The 22125-nt window shown below is 43.8% G+C and overlaps 1 protein-coding gene across 1 annotated transcript; it reads right to left on the minus strand.

The window, feature by feature from the left end:
* Positions 1-11356: 11356 nt before the first annotated feature.
* On the minus strand, positions 11357-22033 carry CXCL14 (C-X-C motif chemokine ligand 14). Its single transcript, XM_075009542.1, has 4 exons — positions 21806-22033; positions 20811-20916; positions 16247-16357; positions 11357-12064 (listed from the first exon to the last, which is right to left on the minus strand). Exons 1-4 carry the CDS (start codon positions 21867-21869, stop codon positions 12049-12051), a joined length of 297 nt encoding a protein of 98 aa, XP_074865643.1. The 5' UTR covers positions 21870-22033; the 3' UTR covers positions 11357-12048.
* Positions 22034-22125: the final 92 nt, after the last annotated feature.

Raw genomic sequence — 22125 nt, forward strand, 5'->3', positions numbered from 1 at the left:
AAAGAAGGGGCCTCAACAATGCACCTTGTATGTTGCAATAAAGAGATGGTTTGGGATTTAATGAACTTCTATAAACTATAGGCTTGAAATCAGCTGATTGGGTTATTTCAGTATTCCCTTGTGCATATTCCTGGACATCTCACCCCAGTGTGGATGATTAGCAATGCTGAACACCATTTTTTAAAAACTGTATCTATACTGATTTGTGAAGTGGAAGGGGTCCCAGAGACTGGGCTTCAGCAGAAATGTGCACAGCAAGGAAGTGGCCCTGCTGTCTGAGCCCTGGGGGCTGGAAGTCAGCAGGCATGGGCCAGGTGGAGTTGGGGTGGTTTCTTTGGGTCAGGACCTTCAATTTGAGGCTGATCCCCACTGTGAAATCTATGAAGTATAGGGTAAAAGCACACAAAAGATCAGCAAAACAAAAAGCAGTCGAGTAGCGCTTTAAAGACCAGCAAAGTAATTTATAGGTGGAGCTTTCGTGGGTCTGTCTCACGAAAGGTCACCTAATAAATCATTTTGCTAGTCTTTAAAGTGCTACTTGAGTGCTTTTTGTTTTGATAGTATATAGACTAGCACAGCTCCCTCTCTGTTACAAAAGACCAGATTTCACTGTCCATGAGGCATTTTTCACAGCTGCAAATTTGGTAGGACCCTATGTATCTGTTTCTTCAGGTGCCTAATAATTTTAAAAATCTGGCCCCTAAGGTCACACACAGGAAACTTGTGTTGGAATCAGACATGGAGTCTGAATTGGTGCCTGGGGACCGTTCTTCCTTTCCACACCAAGAGATTTCATAAATTGAATTTTTGAACTAGTAAAACCTAGCGCCACTATTTTAATGGCACGCCAGTTACTTGAAGGTAGAACCTCCTCTCAGGTTCACAAACACATCTTCAAAATACATCTGCCACAGCCACTGGGATAAACTCTGATATGCCTTTCACCGGGCCGAGGAAGGCAGTCTCGTGTCACCAACGCCTGCTGTCTCTAATGCAAAATGACACATTATGTTATTGCCAGCCAGCCATGAATAGGTTATAAAAACTCAGAGTGATTATTGTACTTACTGCACCGTCTGGTCAGCCATCGCAGTGATAAGCTGTTTGTAGCTTGCTTTTGCAGCTGCAGACTGTTTATTTCTCAGGTAATGGTAATCACAGTTCTGATACTGGTCTGTGTTACATCTGGTTAAAAAAGCTAGGGGGTCTATTTTGGACCGATCTGCTCGAGTAAGGCAGGGGTGGTTTACAAAAATACTTATGTACACACTGGGACCAATCCTTCAAAGTAAATTGAGCAGCACACTCAATACTTTGCAGGTTTCAGAGTTATAGGGAAAGGAATGAATGGAAGATCCCTGAATCTTTTTGATGGAAGCAAACCCCAGGCTCAGCTGGCTCTGGAAATGGAGATCTGCAAAATGAGGGCAGAAATGCTGGTAAATTTCTGATCCGATCACACACAGCAATCCAGTGAGCATGATAAACAGGCCATGTGAGATGTATGGAATACCAAAAATCTAAGCACAGTGTTTTAGCAAAGTCACTCTGGCCATCACTAGACAGAGCTGGGAATTAGGCACCTAACCCCATGTAGAGATTAACTGAAAATGGCCTGATTTTAAAAGATGCTGAGAATCTATAGCTCTCGTTGAGGTCAGTAGAATTTGTTCATGGTCAGAGCTTCTGGATTTAGAGGCAGTGGTCCCCCTAATTTTTTCTGTGCATATGCAGAATAAATTTTGTTATGTGCACCAAGGAATATGGAGATGTGCACCACCCATAGAAACACATGCTGCTGGCTGTGGGTGCTGTAGACTCTTTGCTAATTTAAATCTCTCCTGCATGGCTGCCCAAGCACTCAGCTTACAGGGAGAACTGTTTAGGGGCCTAACTTTAGGCTGCCATCTTTGAAGATTATGTCCTAGATTATTTAGAACCCACTGGGAGATAGGTTTTGGAACAGGGAAACTGTGATCATGTACTACTGGTGCTTTGAGAGAGCAGTGAATAAATATTAGTGCTTCTGGAAGGTTCCATGCTGATGGCCTTTGCTTGAAATAGTCCTGTGTTGCTCCACACAACAGGTACAGCCTATTGAGTGGCAGTACAAGCTTCCTTATATTCCCCCATCAATTAGCCAATTATGACCAGGCCAGACTAGCTGGTTGGTTGTGAGGGTAATTTGCTTTCACTCCTTTGCTGGGATTACCAAGAAGGTGCACCCAATTAGCACTGGTATTTATTTTGTGAAATGGGCACTGTAATATCTTGGGGGTACGTGCTCCAGCTTCCTGACCTGGTCTCTGGAACAACCAATTAAGAGAACAGCCCTGGAGATACCAGCCCTCGTTGAACAGTGAGCCCACTGTATCGTCTGACAGGACTATAGAAATGTAGTTAGTGGTGTGGGAATAGTCACGCAGTACCAATGTGGTCAGTAAAGCCCTTAGTTTATATAAGCCATCACTAGCAGGTCTTAAATTCTCGGAGATTATTTGCCAGGTGGGGGACCCGGCATTAGCTGAGGGGTGGGGATCTCAGGGCTTTAGCCCTATGGGGGGAGGGTGTGAGGCTTGGGGCTTTAGCTATATGATGTCTGGGGATGCAGAGGCATGGGGCTTCAACCCCACAGCGTGCTGGGATTTGGGACTAAGATCTTAACTCTGCAGCAGGTGCCGGGGTTCAGGGCTTTTGTCCTGCAGTGCACATGGGGGAGGCGAAGAACTTTTGCCTCCTGGGAAGTACCAGGGCTTCCACAGGCTGGAAAATACTTACCAGAGTTCTGCTCCTTTAGGCTTTGGCTGAATTTAAGCCCAATTCAGTCGTGAGCCTCAATGATTTGATTTAAAGAGCTCCCTGGTGGCTTGGGGCATAGCAGACATCTGGAGACTAAGACTTGGACTTAGAGCATCAACTCATTAAACAAAGGTCACTGAGCGACTATCGCTTGTTAATAAACTTTTGGCCATCACTGACCTAGACCATATATGAGCAAGTGACATGCAAGTGCTGAAAGACTGTGTATAACGTTACTAATCCCTTGTAGGGCTCATGCTGAAACAAGGGCAAGGCCAAGTTTTCCTGTAGTGTCGTGTACTTTCAATGCAGCTGCTTGATTTACACTGGTGTGCTTATTAAAACAGACCCCAACAGTGTAATTGCTGAATGAGTGCAGCCCAGCTGATACCCAGTGCCAGAGAGGAGGGTGGAGAGTGGATACTCAACATTTAAAGCATTGTACTCAGGGAGCGTTTGGGGTGTTTTTTGTCATGGCATGCTTCTGGCGTCTGTCTTGCCAGAGTAAGCTCAGTTCTGTGGGTTGGCAAACATACTAAACATGGTTGCCAGATGGGCTCATTGGAAGCATATTGGGAAAAATGCGGCAGGTAGCATTAGTACTGAATTAGTCTGGCTGTGACTGAGGAGTCAAAACTAGACGAATTCAGATTAGAAAGGGGGTGATTAACCACTGGAACAAATTATCAAGGGAAGAGATTTTTCAGCTCTTGAAGTCTTCAAACAAAGCCTGGATGCCTTCTGGATGATATGCTTTAGTTAAACATGTGTTATTGCATGCAGAAAGGGGTAACTTACAGGTTGCACCTCCCAAAACCAGGACTCTCTTGTCCAGTGACACCCAAGGTCTAGCAGGACCATGGATGTTCTTGGACCAGAGAGCCCTGGGATGGCAGGGGTGCCAGTGGTCCTTCTCCACTGCTGTTCTTGGGGCTGGGGCTAATGTCAGTAGGGACAGCAACTGGTAGCCCAACTGCAGCCAGACCCAGCGTCCATGGGGCTGGCATCTGGCAGCCAAGCAGTGACCAGGATGGGCTGGCAACAGTGAGGTCAGTGATGGTGGCCAGACAGGTCCATAATAGGGTGGCTGTCTGGGGCTGGAGGTAGAGGGACCAGCGGCAGAAGGGCTGGCCAGGGCAGAAACAGAGCTGGTGGCAGGGAGGGGTAGCAGGTTGGGGGGCCTAATGCAGGGTACGTCTCCTGATGCAGCAGATCCTCTCATTCAGGACCCATCAAGTCCCGTGGGTGCTGGTGAAAATCTAAAACCTTTAACCATTTGTCCAACAGGCCAAAAAACCCTAATGATCCTTTCAGGCCATAGGCTGTGTATCTATGAAAAGAAAGATCATCTTTGACCAAGCCAGCTCAGCTTTCCTCTATTTCCTGTCTAGTTTTTGGCCATGTCTGCACTAGCCCAAAACTTTGAAATGGCCATGCAAATGACCATTTTGAAGATTACTAATAAAGTACTCGTAAAGGTTCTGTCGACAGAAAACCTGAACGGATGCTCTCGTAGTCCTTCTCTCGACAGATAGGACATCCAGAACAGTGGGAAGCTCTGTTTGCTGTGCTTCCAGGTGCCTGTTTTGTTGAGAGAGCATCCGGGCAGTCCAGCCGCTATGTTGACAGAGCGGAGTGCTCTTCTGATTGGCTTTTGTGTGTGGCTGCACTCTCTTGACAGAATTTTGTTGGAAAATCTCTTCCAACAGTGACTTCTTTCTAAAGAACAGTTTAACCGTAGCCTTAATGTTAGGACCATGTGTCCAAGTGAGTTGGGTTTTCACTCTGAAATCTGTAAAATGTGTGTAGATGTTAGATGTTAGATGCACACACGTATATAAGGGATCTATGGTGTATGTTATGCTGTGCACATAATCTTTAGCATGCTCTGTATGTGCATTCGTTATACATCCTGGATTGGGCAATTGATGTCTCAATTCCTTTCTGCTTTAACAGTAATTCACTCTTCTTTATTGTCAGTGGAAGTCTAATAACCCCAGTTGGCATCAAAATTCACAGCAGGAGCTAAGGAAGCTGCAGCACCACCTTCTGATAAAAGGCAATTAATTGTTTGCACATTCCGTCTTTCCAACCATCCGTACTTTTATGGTCTTAAAGATTTTTTCTACTGTGATTTATGCTGCAGGTGCTCCATGGCTTCCAAAAACGGAGTGATGTGGCTTTCAAATGCACTTCACACAAAGTTAATGATCAGTTTCCTAAATATACTGTGGATCACACCTTGCTTTTAGTTACCTCCTGAAACCCCATTAAAGTCCATGGGGAAACCTTGGTCCCATTGTAGCTAGTGGCAGTTTGTACCATGCATTCAGTGGGGGCCAGAATTTTACCCACAGGGAGCAATGGATGATAAATTGGTTACTAATCTGTGCTTTTTAAAAGACATTCAGACTGCGTTTGTGTGTTTGCTTACACAGGAGAGGCCAACGCTGCAGTGGTGACCAGACCAGTAGAATTGGGGATGTAACCAATCTAAATGGGCTATTTTTATTCGTTTTAAAGTTTTAACAAGGAGTGTTTCAGCTGTTAAGACTAGCTGACATCTCCAGTGCCTAACAGACATTATATCTTGTTAGGAGTGAAGGCTCATACCTGAAGATGGCCTGGGATACATTATGAATTTTACAAATGACAGATGTGATTTTCAGGGCTTGCAAAACTAGTTCAAGCTTACAAACATTTTCCCCTATAATACAAATAATATTCTCAGGGGTGCGTCTAGTGAAAAACAAACAAGCAAAAACCCTTTTCCCAGCAAAAGACAACCCTGTGCTAGATCTCAGAAGACAGAGGATTTTCCCATAAGCTAGTTCGGCACAAATCTCAGTGGCTACGTCCACAATAGGGGGTTTTGTTGACAAAACCCATGGAGTGTCCACACTAAAATGCATTCTGGACAGAACACAGCACTTTTGTCGACATCCCTCTGCCTCTCTCCCATGAGGCATAATGCCTTTCCCAACAGAATCTGTCCACAAAAAACCACGTGGATGCTCCAAAGGACCCCTCTGTCGACAGACAGGGTTTCCGGGTCACTGGGCAACCCTGTCTGCTGAGCTTCTGGTGGCCATTCTGTTGAGAGAGCGGCTGGGCTGCCTGGCCACTTTCTGTCGATAGTGATCCACTTTCGTGTATGCCTGCGATCTGCGACAGAAGTTTTGTTGGAAGAGATCTTCTGACATCAACTTCTGTTGACAGATCACTGTAGTGTAGACATAACCTATCATTTATAGAATTGTCAGTAAAGATGTCACACATGAGCTGTGTCTACACGTGCACGCTACTTCGAAGTAGCGGCACTAACTTCGAAATAGCGCCCGTCGCGGTTACACGCGTCGGGCGCTATTTCGAAGTTAACTTCGACTTTAGGCGGCGAGACGTCGAAGTCGCTAACCTCATGAGGGGATCGGAATAGCGCCCTACTTCGACGTTCAACGTCGAAGTAGGGACCGTGTAGACAATCCGCGTCCCACAACGTCGAAATTGCCGGGTCCTCCATGGCGGCCATCAGCTGGGGGGTTGAGAGATGCTCTCTCTCCAGCCCCTGCGGGGCTCTATGGTCACCGTGGGCAGCAGCCCTTAGCCCAGGGCTTCTGGCTGCTGCTGCGGCAGCTGGGGATCTATGCTGCAGGCACAGGGTCTGCAACTAGTTGTCGGCTCTGTGGATCTTGTGTTGTTTAGTGCAACTGTCTGGGAGGGGCCCTTTAAGGGAGCGGCTTGCTGTTGAGTCCGCCCTGTGATCCTGTCTGCAGCTGTGCCTGGCACCCTTATTTCGATGTGTGCTACTTTGGCGTGTAGACGTACCCTCGCAGCGCCTATTTCGATGTGGTGCCGCGCAACGTCGAAGTTGAACATCGACGTTGCCAGCCCTGGAGGACGTGTAGACGTTATTCATCGAAATAGCCTATTTCGATGTTGCTACATCGAAATAAGCTATTTCGATGTTGGCGTCACGTGTAGACGTAGCCAGGGTGTTTCTAAAAGAGCTCTGTGTGTCTCAAAAGCTTGTGTCTCTCTCTCTCATTGGCAGAAGATGTCCCAATAAAAGACATTATCTCACCCCCACTTTCTCTATAATATCCTGGGCTGACACCATTACCACAAGTCTGCATATAACCATGTCAACCTGTTCTGTAGATGGAGAGAGGACTTTAAGCCCCAGGATTGTTGTAGGATTTATTAGCTATGTCTACACAGCAAAGTTATTTCAGAATAGCTTATTCTAGAGTCTTTTTCCAAAATATGATTTTCCAGAATAGTGCATCTGCACTACAGTCAAGCCCCAGAATAAGCACACCTTATTCCAAAATAATGTGTCTACACATAACAGAGCCTATTTTGAACTAGAACCCTTAGATGCACTACAGCTTATTTTGAAATAGCCTCTATAGCCTATTTACACAGCCTCTATTTCAAAATGCCTATTTTGAAATATGTGCTATTCCTCATAGAGGCTGTTCCACACTTGCATTCCTCTTTTGAAAGAGGCATGCAAATGAGGAAAATCAAAAATGCAAATGAGGTGCAGATTTACATAGCGGGTGCCTCATTTGCATATTCTTTCAAAAGAAGAAAAGCAGTGTCGATACGGTTGTTTCAAAAGTAATCCCCATTTTTGAAAGAACCCTGCTTCACATGGGGTCTGGCAGCAATTGAAAGAACCTGGGAGTCCGGCTGCTGCTGCCGAGGTAATGGTGTCACTGTCCATGAACCCCTTTTTAAATGCTGGGTTCCAGGGCAGCTGTCCCTTTTGATCCCCATCATTGGTAATCCTGAATATGGATACATTTTGGGAAGGGAGTTGTGCCCCATCTGTTTTGTGTCCCGGTAGATACAGAAAAGAAAGACTACCAAGGGAGACTGTTTAAAGAAGCCAGGTGATGTGGATGTATTTAAACTGCTTCTGACTTTGCAGTTATTATAAGGTTACCGTATGGCTTATGCATATTCTTTTTGCTGATCAGTGCACTGTGAGGTTAAGTTTGCCATTCCTTAAGCCCCTGTTCTAGGGAACTTGTCTTTTTCACAGCTACAGTACTAAAAAGAGAATCAACTCAAGCACAGGGAAGCTTTATTGACAGCCATCATGCTCTGTGAGGAACCGGTGCACCTGTTCTACTGAGGTGCAGAGAATCCCTGAAAGGCTGCACCATTTGGCTGCTGCTGACGCTCCAGGGAAAGGAAAGTCGGGGTCAGCAAGCCCCAGCACAGGTGCCAAGAGTGGCATGTGAACTGATTTTCATTGGCGTGCAAGACAGCTCAGCCTCACCCCTCCTTTCCCATGCAGCCAGGAGCTTGCTCAAAGCCATGCTGCCTGTGTATTAACAAAAGACCAGCTAATGCTACCAATCACCACCTAAACAGTAAAGCTCTGCATCTTCATTTATTAACAAAGCTGTTGTAAGTAGGACTATTAGCGACTTTTAAAAGTATCACTGGCTCTTGGATGTACATAAAGGTCAAACTTGTGCACTCCACCTCAGAAAGGTTGCTGACCCCTGGTGTAAGTGTATGTCCTCGTGTACAGCATGGTGTCGCTGAAGCATGTCTGGTGAAGGTACTCAGTGCTGAGGGAACCAATGGCATGGATGTGGGGGGCAAAGGGAGTGTTTACCATGGGGCTTGGCGATTTAAAAGGATCTGGAGCTTTAGGCCACTGCTACCACAACAGGAGTGGCCAGAGCCCTGATCCCTTTAAATCACTACCAGAATCCTGCACAGTGTGATCTGGCCAGTGCTGAGGGCTGTCTGTCTGAGGCCCCCACCCCTCCTACCTTAGGCTTCTCCCTTTCCAGGGGGCTCAGAGCTGAGCCCTCCTGTTGTCTAGGGCCTGGTGACTCCAGTTTGGTTTTCCCTCCAGCAGCACCGTGCACACAAACTCTTGTGCCATCATAACATCTATCGCTCAGGAGGACGGTTTTTTTTCACACATCCATAGAGACGTACATTGTGCCAGCCTAAGCTCTAGAGTTGACCGAGCCTCAGATGTTTGTTGTGAGATTTCTGTCATTACCCAGTTTCATGTAATGGAGGCCATTCAGAGTACACATTTTCTTACCATAGCACAGGAACATTTCTTATAGTAGGGGTGCTGAAAGTCAGTCCCTTTACCCCTAGTTCCTCAGAGATGGGGCCAGTAGCAGGCCATGTCTCTGGGAGGGGGAAATCAGGACGGGGTAATGGAGTCTAACCTGGGGCCACAGCTGAGATCAGCAGAGGCGCCACGCACACCAGCGGCAGAGCCCTGGGCATGGGGTGTCATCCAGGACTCGTGAATAGGGCAGGCAGCCAGGACCCCAGGTGCAGGGCCAGCAGCAGAACCCCCATCTGGTGTCATCTGAGACCTGGGACTCCGGTGGCGAAGCTGACAGCCATGACCTAAAACATGAAGGGGCTGCAGCATCCCCTGCACCTCGAGTTCCCATGCCTATGTTCTCTAAGTCTACAAATAAAGTTACCTGTCAGCAGCCTGGCCTGGTGAAGCAGATACCTACTCATAATCCTCACGAGTGGTAGCGGCTCTACTGAACACGCTACAGTGACAGTGGATGGATGGAGTGTCAGTGCTTGTCAGTGCTTGTCAACAGCTCATTTTATTTTACATACACGCCAACGATGATTTGTCATCCGCTGCGGAGAACATTCCAGGCAGTGCACCAGACCCCACCCCGCACTCCCGCTGCCATGTTCTGCTCTGGCACCACCATGCAGAGCAACTCTCTGTAGATCTGGCTTCTTGGCTGCCAACATGTGGGATGTGGCCTGAGCCAGATGCAGAGCAGCTGCTTTTCCACAACACCGTGGAAAAATTCCCAGGCCCATTGAAAGTAGTGGTGGCAGTGTGCATTTGCACCCATTTTACAACAAGCCAGCCGGTTTAGTGGGCAGGGTGCATTGCTGAAAATAGAAAGGTGATAAGGTAAATGTCCATTGCATTTGCTCAGGCAAAAATGGTATTTTAATAGAAGTTGCCAGCTCAAAATTCAGCTAATTTAACATTTTTCCGAAGTTCTGTAATTTACTTTAAAATAATAAAATTCAGGTCCTCAAATCACATAGACATTCTTAGTCATTCTAACGTATTTAGATTGTCCATTCTACTAGTCTGTTCATTTGTTTGCACGTGCTTGTGTCTAGTAGGGATATAAAATTCCAATCAAATTAGTTAAACGTTAGCTGGTTAACTTATTAAAGAGGGGAGGGAGCAGTGGGGTGGGGGCTGTTCCAGGTGGGCTGCACCAGCCACACCGTCTGCAGCACTCATGAGTCCACGATGGACAAGGGCTGCACCAGCCACACCGGCGCTCCCTACCCACAGGAAGCCCCACGGGTCTGCTCCAGTCCCCCACCAGTTAACTGTAAATAGTACTTCTCATCCATTAGGATGAGACTTGCCCGTTAACCATTGACATCCTATGTATGTATTGAATGAAGACACATGCAAACATTTATGTCAACGGTAACAACTTTGAACACCTGGGGTGAAATCCTGTCCCTTTATTTCAAATAGCATGGTTTTCATTCCTGAAGCCAGGAAATACAAAGGTTATAGATTGCCTAGTGAGTTAAATCTTACTCACTTTGCATGTGTGAGTCCTATTGATTTACATAAATAAATGAGAAAATCAAGCACTAGTTGGTCCTCTGTGTAATAAAACATTACGCTGTACTGTGGATGGTTGCTCACTGTCATCCAGCTTCAGTAGCACGTGAATTTCATGATTATGTTATGTTTTCATTAGAAAAAACACTGTATTTTATTTTTTTGTATATGCTGTTACTCGAATTTGGGTACTTTGCCCTGCAACCCCTAGTAGTATTAAACAGACCTCTCACAAAAGCATCCACTGCATTGGGAATTTAAGTAATTTTCACGTGGGCAGGATCTCTAGATTTAAGGTCCAGTATAACTTCTGTTAATGTCACTCAGAAATGCATTGTCCGTAATACACAACATGTTTAGGATATTCACTGCTTCTATGTGCCTTAAGCTTGTTTCACTGATGTTTTATGCCTCTTCAAGAATCAATGTAACCACAATAAAAATAATTAGATGTGGAATGAGTTTCATAGTGTCTTAATGAAGCTGAAAAATAGCCTTTGGCATTTTTAAATATATTTTATTACTTATTTTTCCATTTGTCTTAGAAAGAAATAGGAAATCTGCATGCAACTCTCTAAATATTCCAAACATTTAAATAGCATATGATAATTTAGCAATACAATACGTTATACAGAAAGATAATATAGGGAGACTCCCTGTAGTATATTTACACATGAAAAGGTAGTTCTGTTATTTTATTCTTAAAAAGAGGAATGCATTGCTTAATATTTACGTATTACATTCAAAGTAATGAATATGTTGTGACTAAAACAGATATATTTATTTTATAGGTTTCCCCTCTCAGATTTGTTCATAAAAAGGTACCTTTCAAAGACTTCTGCTATAAATCTACAAAATCATATGCCATAATCTTGAAAATTAAAATACCTAAAACTGATGAAACTACAGACTTTTCACAAAAATCTTAGGTGAAAAAAAAAATTAAACATTTTCTTAGTAATAAAACTGCCCTAGAAATGTTTTGTCATGTATGAAAAAAATAAAGTGAACGTATGTAACCCATTTCGCCTTTCAGCAAGACCTCAGTTCATCAAAGAACAGATCCAAAGTGATGCGTGTAGCCATTTGACAAGCCAATAAGGAACCTCATCTCTGCAGCTATGTACATACCACTACCCTTTGGTGGCATGTTACACAGCAAACCGTTTGTCAGTTCTTACACTGTGCAGCTTCTACCGTAGTTGGACAATATTACTAGAAACCCTAAGTATACCACTGAAGCCTTCCCAGTACAAAAGGATAAGGGACACGATTATATAATACCATTACCAATATTGTTTGCCTAATGAGCTTATAAAGCTCGATTGCAAACAGAGTGATGTATGAAGGAATAAAAAAACAAACAAACAGTTATTTCAAATGAAAAGGTAGGAGTTTTTACCATCTCAGTATAAAGCAGGGAGGTGTGAAATCGGAAGTGTGCAAGAGACAAATCTGGGAGCCTTCTGCACAGAGCTATAAAATGTAAAAACTGACCCTTGGTAAAAAGTGCTTTATAATAATATAGAATTTGTGTCTTATGTTTGTGAGAGAGAAGTATTCTTTGCAGAGTCCCGTCCTTAAGTCATCCAGTGAGTCCATTCCTTTGAACAAGAGCTTTCCTCTTATTCTTCATAAACCCTGAAAAATAAAAAGAGAGAGCCAGTTATTTAAATAATTTTGATTACAGTTAATACCTTCCCCACTCCCATGGTGATTAAACATTAGGAGCCAAATTCTGCACTCATTTGTACTAGTGGAAATCAGGAAGAATGCCCTAACTTCAGCAGAATCAGTTGTACTGGTACAACTGAAAGCAGAATGTGGTCCTCAGTTTTGCATCCTCTTCCTTCCTGGAATGCACTGAGCATAGTAAAATCTACCACTGAAAGGCTTGTTAAGACATTTAAAATTAGAGACACCATCTCCAACAACAACATGTTTTCTTTTGCCCTGGGAAGAGTGCTGGCCCATATGTGAAAATGGGTTGCTAATTTAAATGTTTAAAATAATTACTTAAGTTTCCCTCTGTATTGTTACTGAAACATTCTAGGTATGCAGTCTCCGCAGATTAAAAAAAATCTACAGTGGCATAATTAAAATTGGCCCCAGAGATATTTTGGGAAAGCAGAAATTAATTTTTACATTACGTTTGATTTTAAAAACCAGGGACACCTCATGAAAAAATTCACAGGACTTAGTCCAGTTCCTATGGAAGTCACTAGCAAAACCCTCTCTCTGACTTCGATGGTAATGGGATTGGGTTCCCAGCATCACAGATTTTGTCTCTTCCATAAAGAAAGGATTGAATTAAATCAGGGTCTTGCTTGCTGAGAAGTTCATCAGCTCCTGCTGCTTCCCTGTATGGCTATGTCTACACTAGAGCAATCTGTCGTCAGAAGTTTCTGGTGGAAGATATCTTCCAGCAAAATTTCTGTCAACAGATCACGAGCAGACTGCCAAGCAGATTGAAAGAGAGATCCGCTCTGATGACAGAGAGTGGTTGGACTGCCCAGCCGCACTCTCAACAAAATGGCCAACTGGAAACACAGCAGACAGGGCCGCCCAGTGTTCTGGAAGCCCTGTCTGTCGACGGGGCCATGTGGAGTGTCCAGACCAGTGTTCTGTTGACAGGTCTCTGTTGACAGAGGTGTTTTGTCTCTTGGGGGTGCGGAAGAACATTGTCGACAAAATTGCTGTATTCTGTTGATTTACTGGTGACAGAACGCCTTGGGAATGTGGATGCTCCACGGGGTTCGTTGATAAAATGCCAGTTTTGTTGACAAAATTTTCTAGTGTAGACATAACCTAAGACCCCTGCAGTTGGTCTCACTTAATCCTGCTATCACTTGGAATGTAATTTACATTTACGTCAGAGACAGATTATCTGCAGGCAAGCTTGGCAGACCACCAGACCTGGTGGAATTTTTTCCATCAAAACTGTTTTTGAATGAAATCGTAAATCTTCCTCACAATTACATTTTTTGTAAAAAGTGTCAGCTTTCAATGAAAAGTCCACATTTTTTTCAGACTGTTTCAGCTCAGTCTTTTGGTTTGGGATCAAAATCTTCCGGTTTTTGATTTTTTTTGGCTGAAAACATGAAAAAATTCCATGGAAAATTATATTCAAAAGGAAAAGTTTTTCATTTTTTGAAACTTTCTGGTGGAGATTCAGAGCCACACTAAACACCACGACTCTCTGGAGATTCTCCTAGAGGGCACCTATAATTTGTGAGTTTCAGGACACACAGTCTCCTGCCTAACCATACTCCCCTCCATATGCCACAGCTGCCCTCTTGGGCTGCGTCTACATTGCATTCCTCTTTTGAAAGAGGAATGCAAATGAGGGAAATCGAAAATGCACATGAGACACTGATTTACATATCCTGTAGTTCATTTGCATAATCTCTTTTTGGAAGAAATTCTTGCAAAAGAAATAAAGCAGTGTAGATGGGGCTCTTTGGAAAATAAACCCCGTCTTCGAAAGAACCCTTCTTCCTATTTGGTTTTGGGAAGAAGGATTTATTTTCCAAAGAGCCTCGTCTACACTGCTGTTTAATTTCAAAAGACTTGCTTTCAAAAACAGATTGTGCAAATGAAGCATTAAATATATAAATCACTATCTCATTTGCATTTTTGATTTCCCTCCTTTGCATTCCTCTTTTGAAAGAGGACTGCAAGTGTAGACACAGCCAAGTGCACGACCCTGGAAGCGGGCAGCCCTGGCATATGGAGTAGCTGGACCCTTTAGCCATCCCAGTCTCCTTTCCTCATGGATCTGTAGCCAGTGAGGTTATGTGACCTGACAGGGTATCCCAGGACTAAGCCTAGCCCCTGCTTGCGACAATGATGCTCCACCAGTTTTAGGGTGGGGCTGATGAGCTATGAGCCCCTTCCCCATGTCTTTTCCCATCCAAGCCCCTACTTCTTCAGGCTAGGGCCACTGCTGGGGTCAGTTATGGAGCCCCTGATGTGGGGCCAACAGTGCCACAAGGCTGACAGCTGGAACGCCCAGGGAGCAGGTGGCCAGGCCCTCAGGTGGCAACTGGCCTCTTAGATGCATACTGGAGGCTGGGACATTGGCATGGGGCACACCATTTGGGGCATGCTGCAGCACCCCCCAAATTCCTACTTCATGTGTGTGACATTATGATTTCAAAACCAACCATTCGCTGTTGCAAAAGGGAAATTGAGACTTCAAGCAGGGAATAAGCCGGAAGAGAAAGTTAACAGGAATGTGTTGTGAGGCTGGAGGCTTAGATCAACTTTAGGCTATGTATCAGCTCAGAGTCTGGCAGGCTTAATGCTTGTGGAACAATAAAATTAAAGAGCTGAAATTGCAATAAAACATCTAGTGCCTGGAATTTCCTAAATGCTGGTGAATGGGTGAATTAAAAGTTAGAGTAACCCACAGACGCAAGGAAATTCCAAGATAAGGCTAAGGCCACAGGCAATACCCAAGCATCACAGCACGAGAGAGGCCAGGTGATAGTGGAACCGTAGCCTTGTCAAGCTTAAATCTGATGCATCTTTTTTTATCAGCATAATGTAGATCTGCAATGTTACTTGAATCCAAGCTTCTGTGGCTTCATTTTCTTTGCTGTTTATTAATGGTAGCCTTTAAAACTGGTAAAACTAATAGCAAGCTCCAAGAACTTACTGGACATGGCCATGCAAAGCTTCTCCCTCTTGTTCCTGTGGATTTCCTGTCAATTATCTACACAGACAACACAATCCAACACAATCCATTTGTATATCTGATGTTAATTTATGTCCCGGTTTCCTTTCTGTTTATCACTGATGGTTCAGCTTGTGCAAAGGGCAGGTTGGAGGGGGAAAGGCAGCATTGCGTCCAGCAAGCAAGCCATGAAATTACAGCGTGGTAACGTAGCCGTGTTAGTCTGTAGCTTCGAGAACGATGAAAAATCCTGTGGCACCTGATAGACTAACAGATATTTGCAGCATAAGCTTTTGCGGGCAAAGACCCACTTCATCAGATGCATCAGGGGCTCCATAACTGACCCCAGCGGATGCATCTGATGAAGCGGTCTTTGCCCACGAAAGCTAGTGTTCCAAAATATGTTAGTCTATAAGGTGCCACAAAACTTTTTGTTGTTCTCATAGCATGGTAAAAATGTGCTAAATCTGGATAATCAAATATAGGTATTTCCTAGTGCTTGGAGCATTCTGTTCCTAGATGCGCCACTGACTTTGTCTTTGACTGTAGGCAAGTAACTTAGCCTTTATTTGCCTTGGCTTCCCGTCATCTCTAATTTGGAAGTGGTAATGTCTAAAAGACTGTGAAAACATTAGATAAAAAGTACTGTGTCAGTGCAAAGTATTAATATTTATTCTCAGAGCACCCTACCCCTAAACTAGGAATAAACTGCAGTCATAGCCATTTGTACTATTTATTGTAATTTGTAGGTTTTTTCAAATAAATTGATCCCAGTGAATTGATTGCTTATACTATGAGAATTTTTCTGGAGGCATTTAGATAGGAATCTCAAGACTCTGTTAGTAGCATCTAACCTTGGACCGCATTTTTCACCTTCAAGCTGTGATGCTTAAAAGAAATAAACCCAGAAGCAGCTCAATGAATGTGCTAGGTGTAGCATTTTTACTTAAGAAGATTTTTGCCATTTCATTTGTACTTGAACCATATTTGAGAGCGAGAGAGTCATTTGGACGAGTACAGTGCTGCTGTGTCTCAAGAAAGGCGCATTACTTGTCAAAAGCATCCAATTTGGTTACCTATAATGACATCACTTTTTATCCCACACCAAACAGGAATATCTTTTGTCAAGTGAACTCAGTGCTCACCTGCGTTTCTCCTTCCATATTGTGTACCACTTAACTAATCTCTTTGTGCTCTGCAGTTTGGGATGCAAGCAGTACTGCTGTCCTCCTCTGAACCGGGACTGCGTAGTGATACTGAAATGGAAGAGGAATGATTACTGCAGAAAGATCACGAATAATGCACATTGGTGACAATCCAACTGATCTGCGTTCCTATTGCTAAATCATAAATGGCTGATGCACTGGTTTGTCGTTGGGGTATTATCCAATATAGGGGTCATGGGTATTTTTGGCCAGCCCCTGGGCAAGGTGGGAGGGCTCTGGCTCTGTGCTCCCAGAAGGGGTGAGGCATCAGGTGGAAAGGGTGGGGCATGCCTGAGGCAATTTAAAGGGCTTGGGGGTGTCTGGCCACTGCTGCTTCTTTGGTAGCCATCTAATGAGACTGGCAGCCAGGAGCCCCAGAACCTTTTGAATTGCTTTGGGCCCCAGAAGAACTGTCCTCTTTGCTTCTCCCATCAGCAGGCCCATGTGCAACCCAGGTGGCACCTCTTATGACTGCCAGTTTGAGGCTGGACGGTAGAGGGGGCTTTGCCATTTGACAGAATTCCCCTGCTGTGACCATCATTGTTCTCTGTGTGCACGTGATTCCTGCATGTTGTCCCAGCAGTGAGGACTGGTGTTGCAAAGGCTGCAGCTCCCCTAGGTGAGCCAAACGAGAGTTACCTTGGGGAGGAGGCAGGACTCAGAGAGCAGGGTTCAGCTCAGCCGGAAGGCGTTCTGCACAGTTTACACCATCCACTTCAAAGACTGTTTGTGACAAATCAGACTGTGTGGGGTCCTGCATATTTGCCTTGCCCTGGGATGAGGGGGTGGGTAACCTAGGGACCACAGGTAGCTGTGTAGTATCTTTGCTGGCCCCTAGAATTAAGAGGCTGGATGTGAATTGGTCCACTCCCTAATTTATGCACATATGATTGTGGCTTCACCTGACAGCTAAAAATAATTCAGGCTATGTTTCTTGCCCTGGGCTATTCAGTCTATGCTGGGGAAAGTAACCAAGTGGCATAGTGCTGCTCTGATGGCTCAGCTCCTTACTCAAGGAGAAATCTCAGCTGCTGGATCTATCAGGGTCTTGACTGCTTTGCCCAGCTACAAACTGGGCACAAGGGAAGAAGACCCCAGCCACCCCATCACCATGTGACTCAGCTGGATAACGTATTTAAGACTCAGGGCTAGGAGGTCTATTGTTTGCATAAAATCATCTACAAATTGTCCCAAGTAGCTATGGGGAAGCTTAGTTCATCTTTTCTATATTCAGTTATAAAGCTCCCTGTACATGTCAACAAACCATTAACACCCATAAGCGTTCCACCAAAGTCTCTGAGCGATATGTAGTCTGTCTGCAGCACATGTGCATGTATACGCAAACGGCCGTGAGTGACAGGAATTGAACGAAATATAAATCGGTGTAGAATCTTGTCCATTATGTTTTACTAGTAGGCTAATCCGGCTGCCATGAAACTAAAGGAGAGTTTTGCCATTCTATCAATGAATTAAACTCTCTTCTCATAAATATTTCGCTAGACTTTTGCTCCTGCAACACCCCTGTTAGCAGCAATGGTGAAAGCAGCAGTTTAGACCAGAGCAGACCTAGACAACACTGAAAGATCAGGGATTTGCTCTTTTCATAAACTTTTCCAGTTCTGCTGATGTAGGTGATGTCATTAGATCAGAGATGGGCTAGATATGGCCTGTGGGCTGGATCTGGCGTGCCAACCCTTTTAGTCTTGCCTGTGGCCTGCCCACCCCTGTGGCATGGAGCAACACCACTCCATGTGTAATAAGAAGACCTGTGGCACTTCATAGACTAACCAATATTTTGGAGCACAAGCTTTCATCGGCAAAGACCTGCTTCATCAGATGCATGAGTGGGGGGTTTCAGAGGAGGGTTTAAAGAAAGAGTCTCAGTCAAGGGGAGGACAAGAGTTGACAAGGTCTGTTCAGTCACAGAGGATGTCAGCAGTTAATGTGGAGTTGTGAACATCGAGAGAGGAGAAATCAGGTCAGTTCAGTCAGGGAGGATGGGGCCCATTGTCAGTAGCTAATGTGGAGGTGTGAACATCAAGAAACAGCTCCATGTGGCAGAGAGGGAGATGGGTGGCAAATGGGGGAGGGGAGAGCTTTGCTCTCTGTCCCTGTGCCCAGCAAAATCTCTCTCCTCCTATTGTCTGTTTTTTCCCATGTAACAGACCAGAGAACGATCAGGCTCATGAGGAGAATTGGAGGAGAATCAAACTTATCAACTGACTTTATTCCCACAACAAAAGCCACAAAAAATCCATTACAGGAGCCTGGCTTTTCTGTGCCTGGTAATGAAACTACAGCATCCATTGCTTCTGGTCACAGTTCCCACCAATTGGTCCAACATTCCTCACTTCTCTCTAGTCCTGATTTCAGGTTTCCCTGTGGTGGATAAGAGCCATTCACTAATTAGTGCAAAAGCACTAATTACAACATCTGGGCCTTCTGCTCCTGTCACACTGGTGTAAATCAGGAGGAATACTATAGAGTCTTAAATTCTCTCACCAAAGAACAGGCCTGGCCAGTTCATTACAGTACCTGGGTGCAAAACCAGAGTAAGGCCAATTTGCACAGCTGTACGTAGGATCAGAGCCCAGTCTGAAAGCCAGTTCTTTTGCCAAGGTGTTTTAGCAAAAGCTAAAGTATTTTGTATGTTTTCCTGACATTCTCATGGCAAGTGAGAAATTACACTAATGAGATTCATCTTCACAATTTTTCCTTCTCCCCTTAGCTGCCAAGTCTGGCCTTGCTTCTAGTGCTTTGGAGCAGTTGTCTCTCACAGACTTATCCCAGAAAAGCTGGTTATTGTTTTCTTGACAGTGCCTCACAATGCAGTTTCTACTGGCATCTTGCTTGGGCAGAGCAGATTACGGCATGCTGTCCCAGTTGCCAATCAAACACCAAGGCACAGACTGAAATCTCTAGCTCCACAGAGTCATGTAGCAAATTCTCCCATTGCTACTCTGCTGCTGCATGTTTTAACTCCTTTTCTTAGCCCTGGGGTGACTGACATCAAATAGAAATGACCGTGTGCACCCATCGACTGGGAAAGAGGGCCCCCGCCCCAGCACAGCAAGGACATCTTGATTAAAAATCTGATGGCTACTTTGCCAGGGATGCCTTTCTCTATGATAATTCAAAGTGTTGTTTATTGAATCCCCTGTGAGAGTTCAAAGGGTGGTGTATTCAACACATTAGCTCAACATGTTTATTTCAGATGACTAATTTGGAACCAGGGAGATGATATTGCCTTGGGCAGCATGTCTCACTTTTACAAGTTAAACAGTATTAAGAGAATCACTCCACCAGGGATCATCTAAATGTATTGTTTATATTTTGGACTGCATAAGCTAAATCCTGCCTTTAGATAGATGTGTGCAACTTCCACTTGCTGCTCTTGGTTGCATTGCTTATAAAGCTGTGGTGGCTGTTTTGAAGTCAGTGCGTTCCTGACTGGAGGACCCTTCCAGTACTAGTATTAGGTGATTCATTTTTTCCCTCCCTGGGAGGAGAGTTTGGCCATTCACTTCAAATCAGGCAGGATTGCGCCCAATGCAAGTCACTAAATAAAGAATTTGACCCAGAGTTTACCTTAAGTAACTGACAGCAATCTGTGGTATAAAGAGGTACAAATTGTCCTGTGATTTATTAAAGCATCTTTCTAAGTTTAAATAAATTTAGGAACATTAAGGTAGGAGGAAATGCTAATAACATTCAGTGGTGATGATCTGGCAAGCACTTAGTATGACATCTCTTGAAGGACATTCTTCTGTCCTTGCAGAGCAATAAAGTCAATAACAGAATGAGTCTTTTTTGGTCTTACGGTTCTTATACAGGTACATAGCCTGGTATGTGTTTTATGCAAAGCATTTCAGAAACTTTTACAGTATAAAATATAAGATATATTATGCCACTGTTTGAAACAGCAATAACCCCACTGATTAATCGTCAGCACTCCCTTTGACTTATCAGTTCATAGTTTAAGTTGAGATTTCTTTGCAGCATCAGTCAATTCACTTATACAAACAGTGGCAATTTTCTTAGCAAATTCTACTTTTGGTTTCAATGCCACTGAAATCAAGGGAATTATGTGAGTGTAACTGAGAAGAAAAATCTGCCCACCATTGAGTTTGAATGATTCCTGGTTACGTGAAACTTCTGTGGACCAAATTCTGTTCTCATTTATTATTCTTCGTGTAAATCCACAGTAACATGAGTTTAGCATTCTGGATTTGCATCTGGGCAGCTGAGAATAGAATTTGACACTCACCATTTGTTAAACTAATAATTATTCTCATACACAATGTTTTAGTTATTTATAGTATTTAGTAGATTCTAGTATATTGAAATATTACAGATAGGATTTGTTTATGTACCTATGCATTTTATTATGACTAACATGTTGGAAATTATAAAAAGCAACTGACGAAGAAGAAGAATGCAATACAAGGAGATGCAATTCTGTTAGTATGCTGAAGCATAGTCTAAACCATACATGAACACTTACATGATCATTTTTTCCTTACAATGTGGATACTTTGGTTTGATTTCCAGCTTTTGAACAGCAGAGAATCTTATCTTAGGACCTTTTCTTGAGCATTTGCACTTTGATCCTACAAGAGAAAGTATTTATTCACTTCTGTGGAAAGTGACCATATACAAATTGTAGTTAATGTTTCCCGTCCTCATTAGGTTATGTAAATATATAGGCTGGTCGTTTTTTAAAGAACACACCAGTATACACTTTTGGGGGTAGTTTAGCCAAAAAAGGCAATGTGTTCCTCCTGATTTACAGAAGAAAGGATTAATAACTCCCTGAGAAATATATATTAACGTACTGGCAAAGTTGTGATACATATATGCTGTATGCTCGATGTTTTGATTCTTTAAAGTGCACCTGCTATAATTAAACTTTAACTAATGCACAAGGAAACACCCAAAGTATATTGTAAAGTTGAATAAACTTAGACAGCTCCCTGTCTTTGTCTCCACTCTACTTTTGCAAATAGAATTTGGGCAGCCTGTAAGCCCTGGGTTTGAATTTGTTGCACAAATTCTAAAGGTACACTCCGAGCCTGACAAAATCAGTTTTGTAACTGTTCTTTTAATGGAAAACTAGAAGACACCTTGGTCCAAATTTTACCCTCAGTTAAACCAATTTTAACACATTAAACTAAATTCTGCATGCATTCAACCACACAAATGTAGACTAATTCAATTCATTTCAGAGGATTTACTCCAGATAAACTGTATATCAGAATAAATAGCACCAGAATTTGGCCCACTGGGTTAAGTGCAGATGGGCAATAAAACAATAGCTGAGAACTTTACCGTTCCTTACATCTTAAAAAACAACAGCTTGGGACTCAGACTGATCATATCAAGTCTACCCTGTACAGGCTGAGGACAACAATGAATCAAGAAGCAAACACAGCATACTGAGAGGCAAAAAAGCTCGGGAAACAATTTTAAATGGGTGATAGGAACAAGAAACCAACATACCTTCTGCAGTGGCCAAGCACATTGCAATGACTAGCAGAAGTAAAGCTGCCGTCAGGGGCTTCATGGTCAGACCTCAGGTTGGTGCTGAATAGATGTGTGGGAATGCTCGCTTATAGAATCAGATTTCTCTTCGTGCTTCGGGTCTGTGAGCGGATTCACTGACTTGATGGTGCCAGAGGAGTAACTTGGAGAACGTCTGGATTCCTGTCCCTTGCAGCTGCTGCTTCCTCGTCGGTTTCAGCTCTGCCTCCTCTTGTCCTCTTTTAAAAGAGCTCCTGCTGCCCTTGCTGCGAACTCATTAATATGCAGAGCGGCTGAAC

Source organism: Carettochelys insculpta, chromosome 15, assembly GCF_033958435.1.
Source record: "Carettochelys insculpta isolate YL-2023 chromosome 15, ASM3395843v1, whole genome shotgun sequence".
Lineage (NCBI taxonomy): Eukaryota > Metazoa > Chordata > Testudines > Carettochelyidae > Carettochelys > Carettochelys insculpta.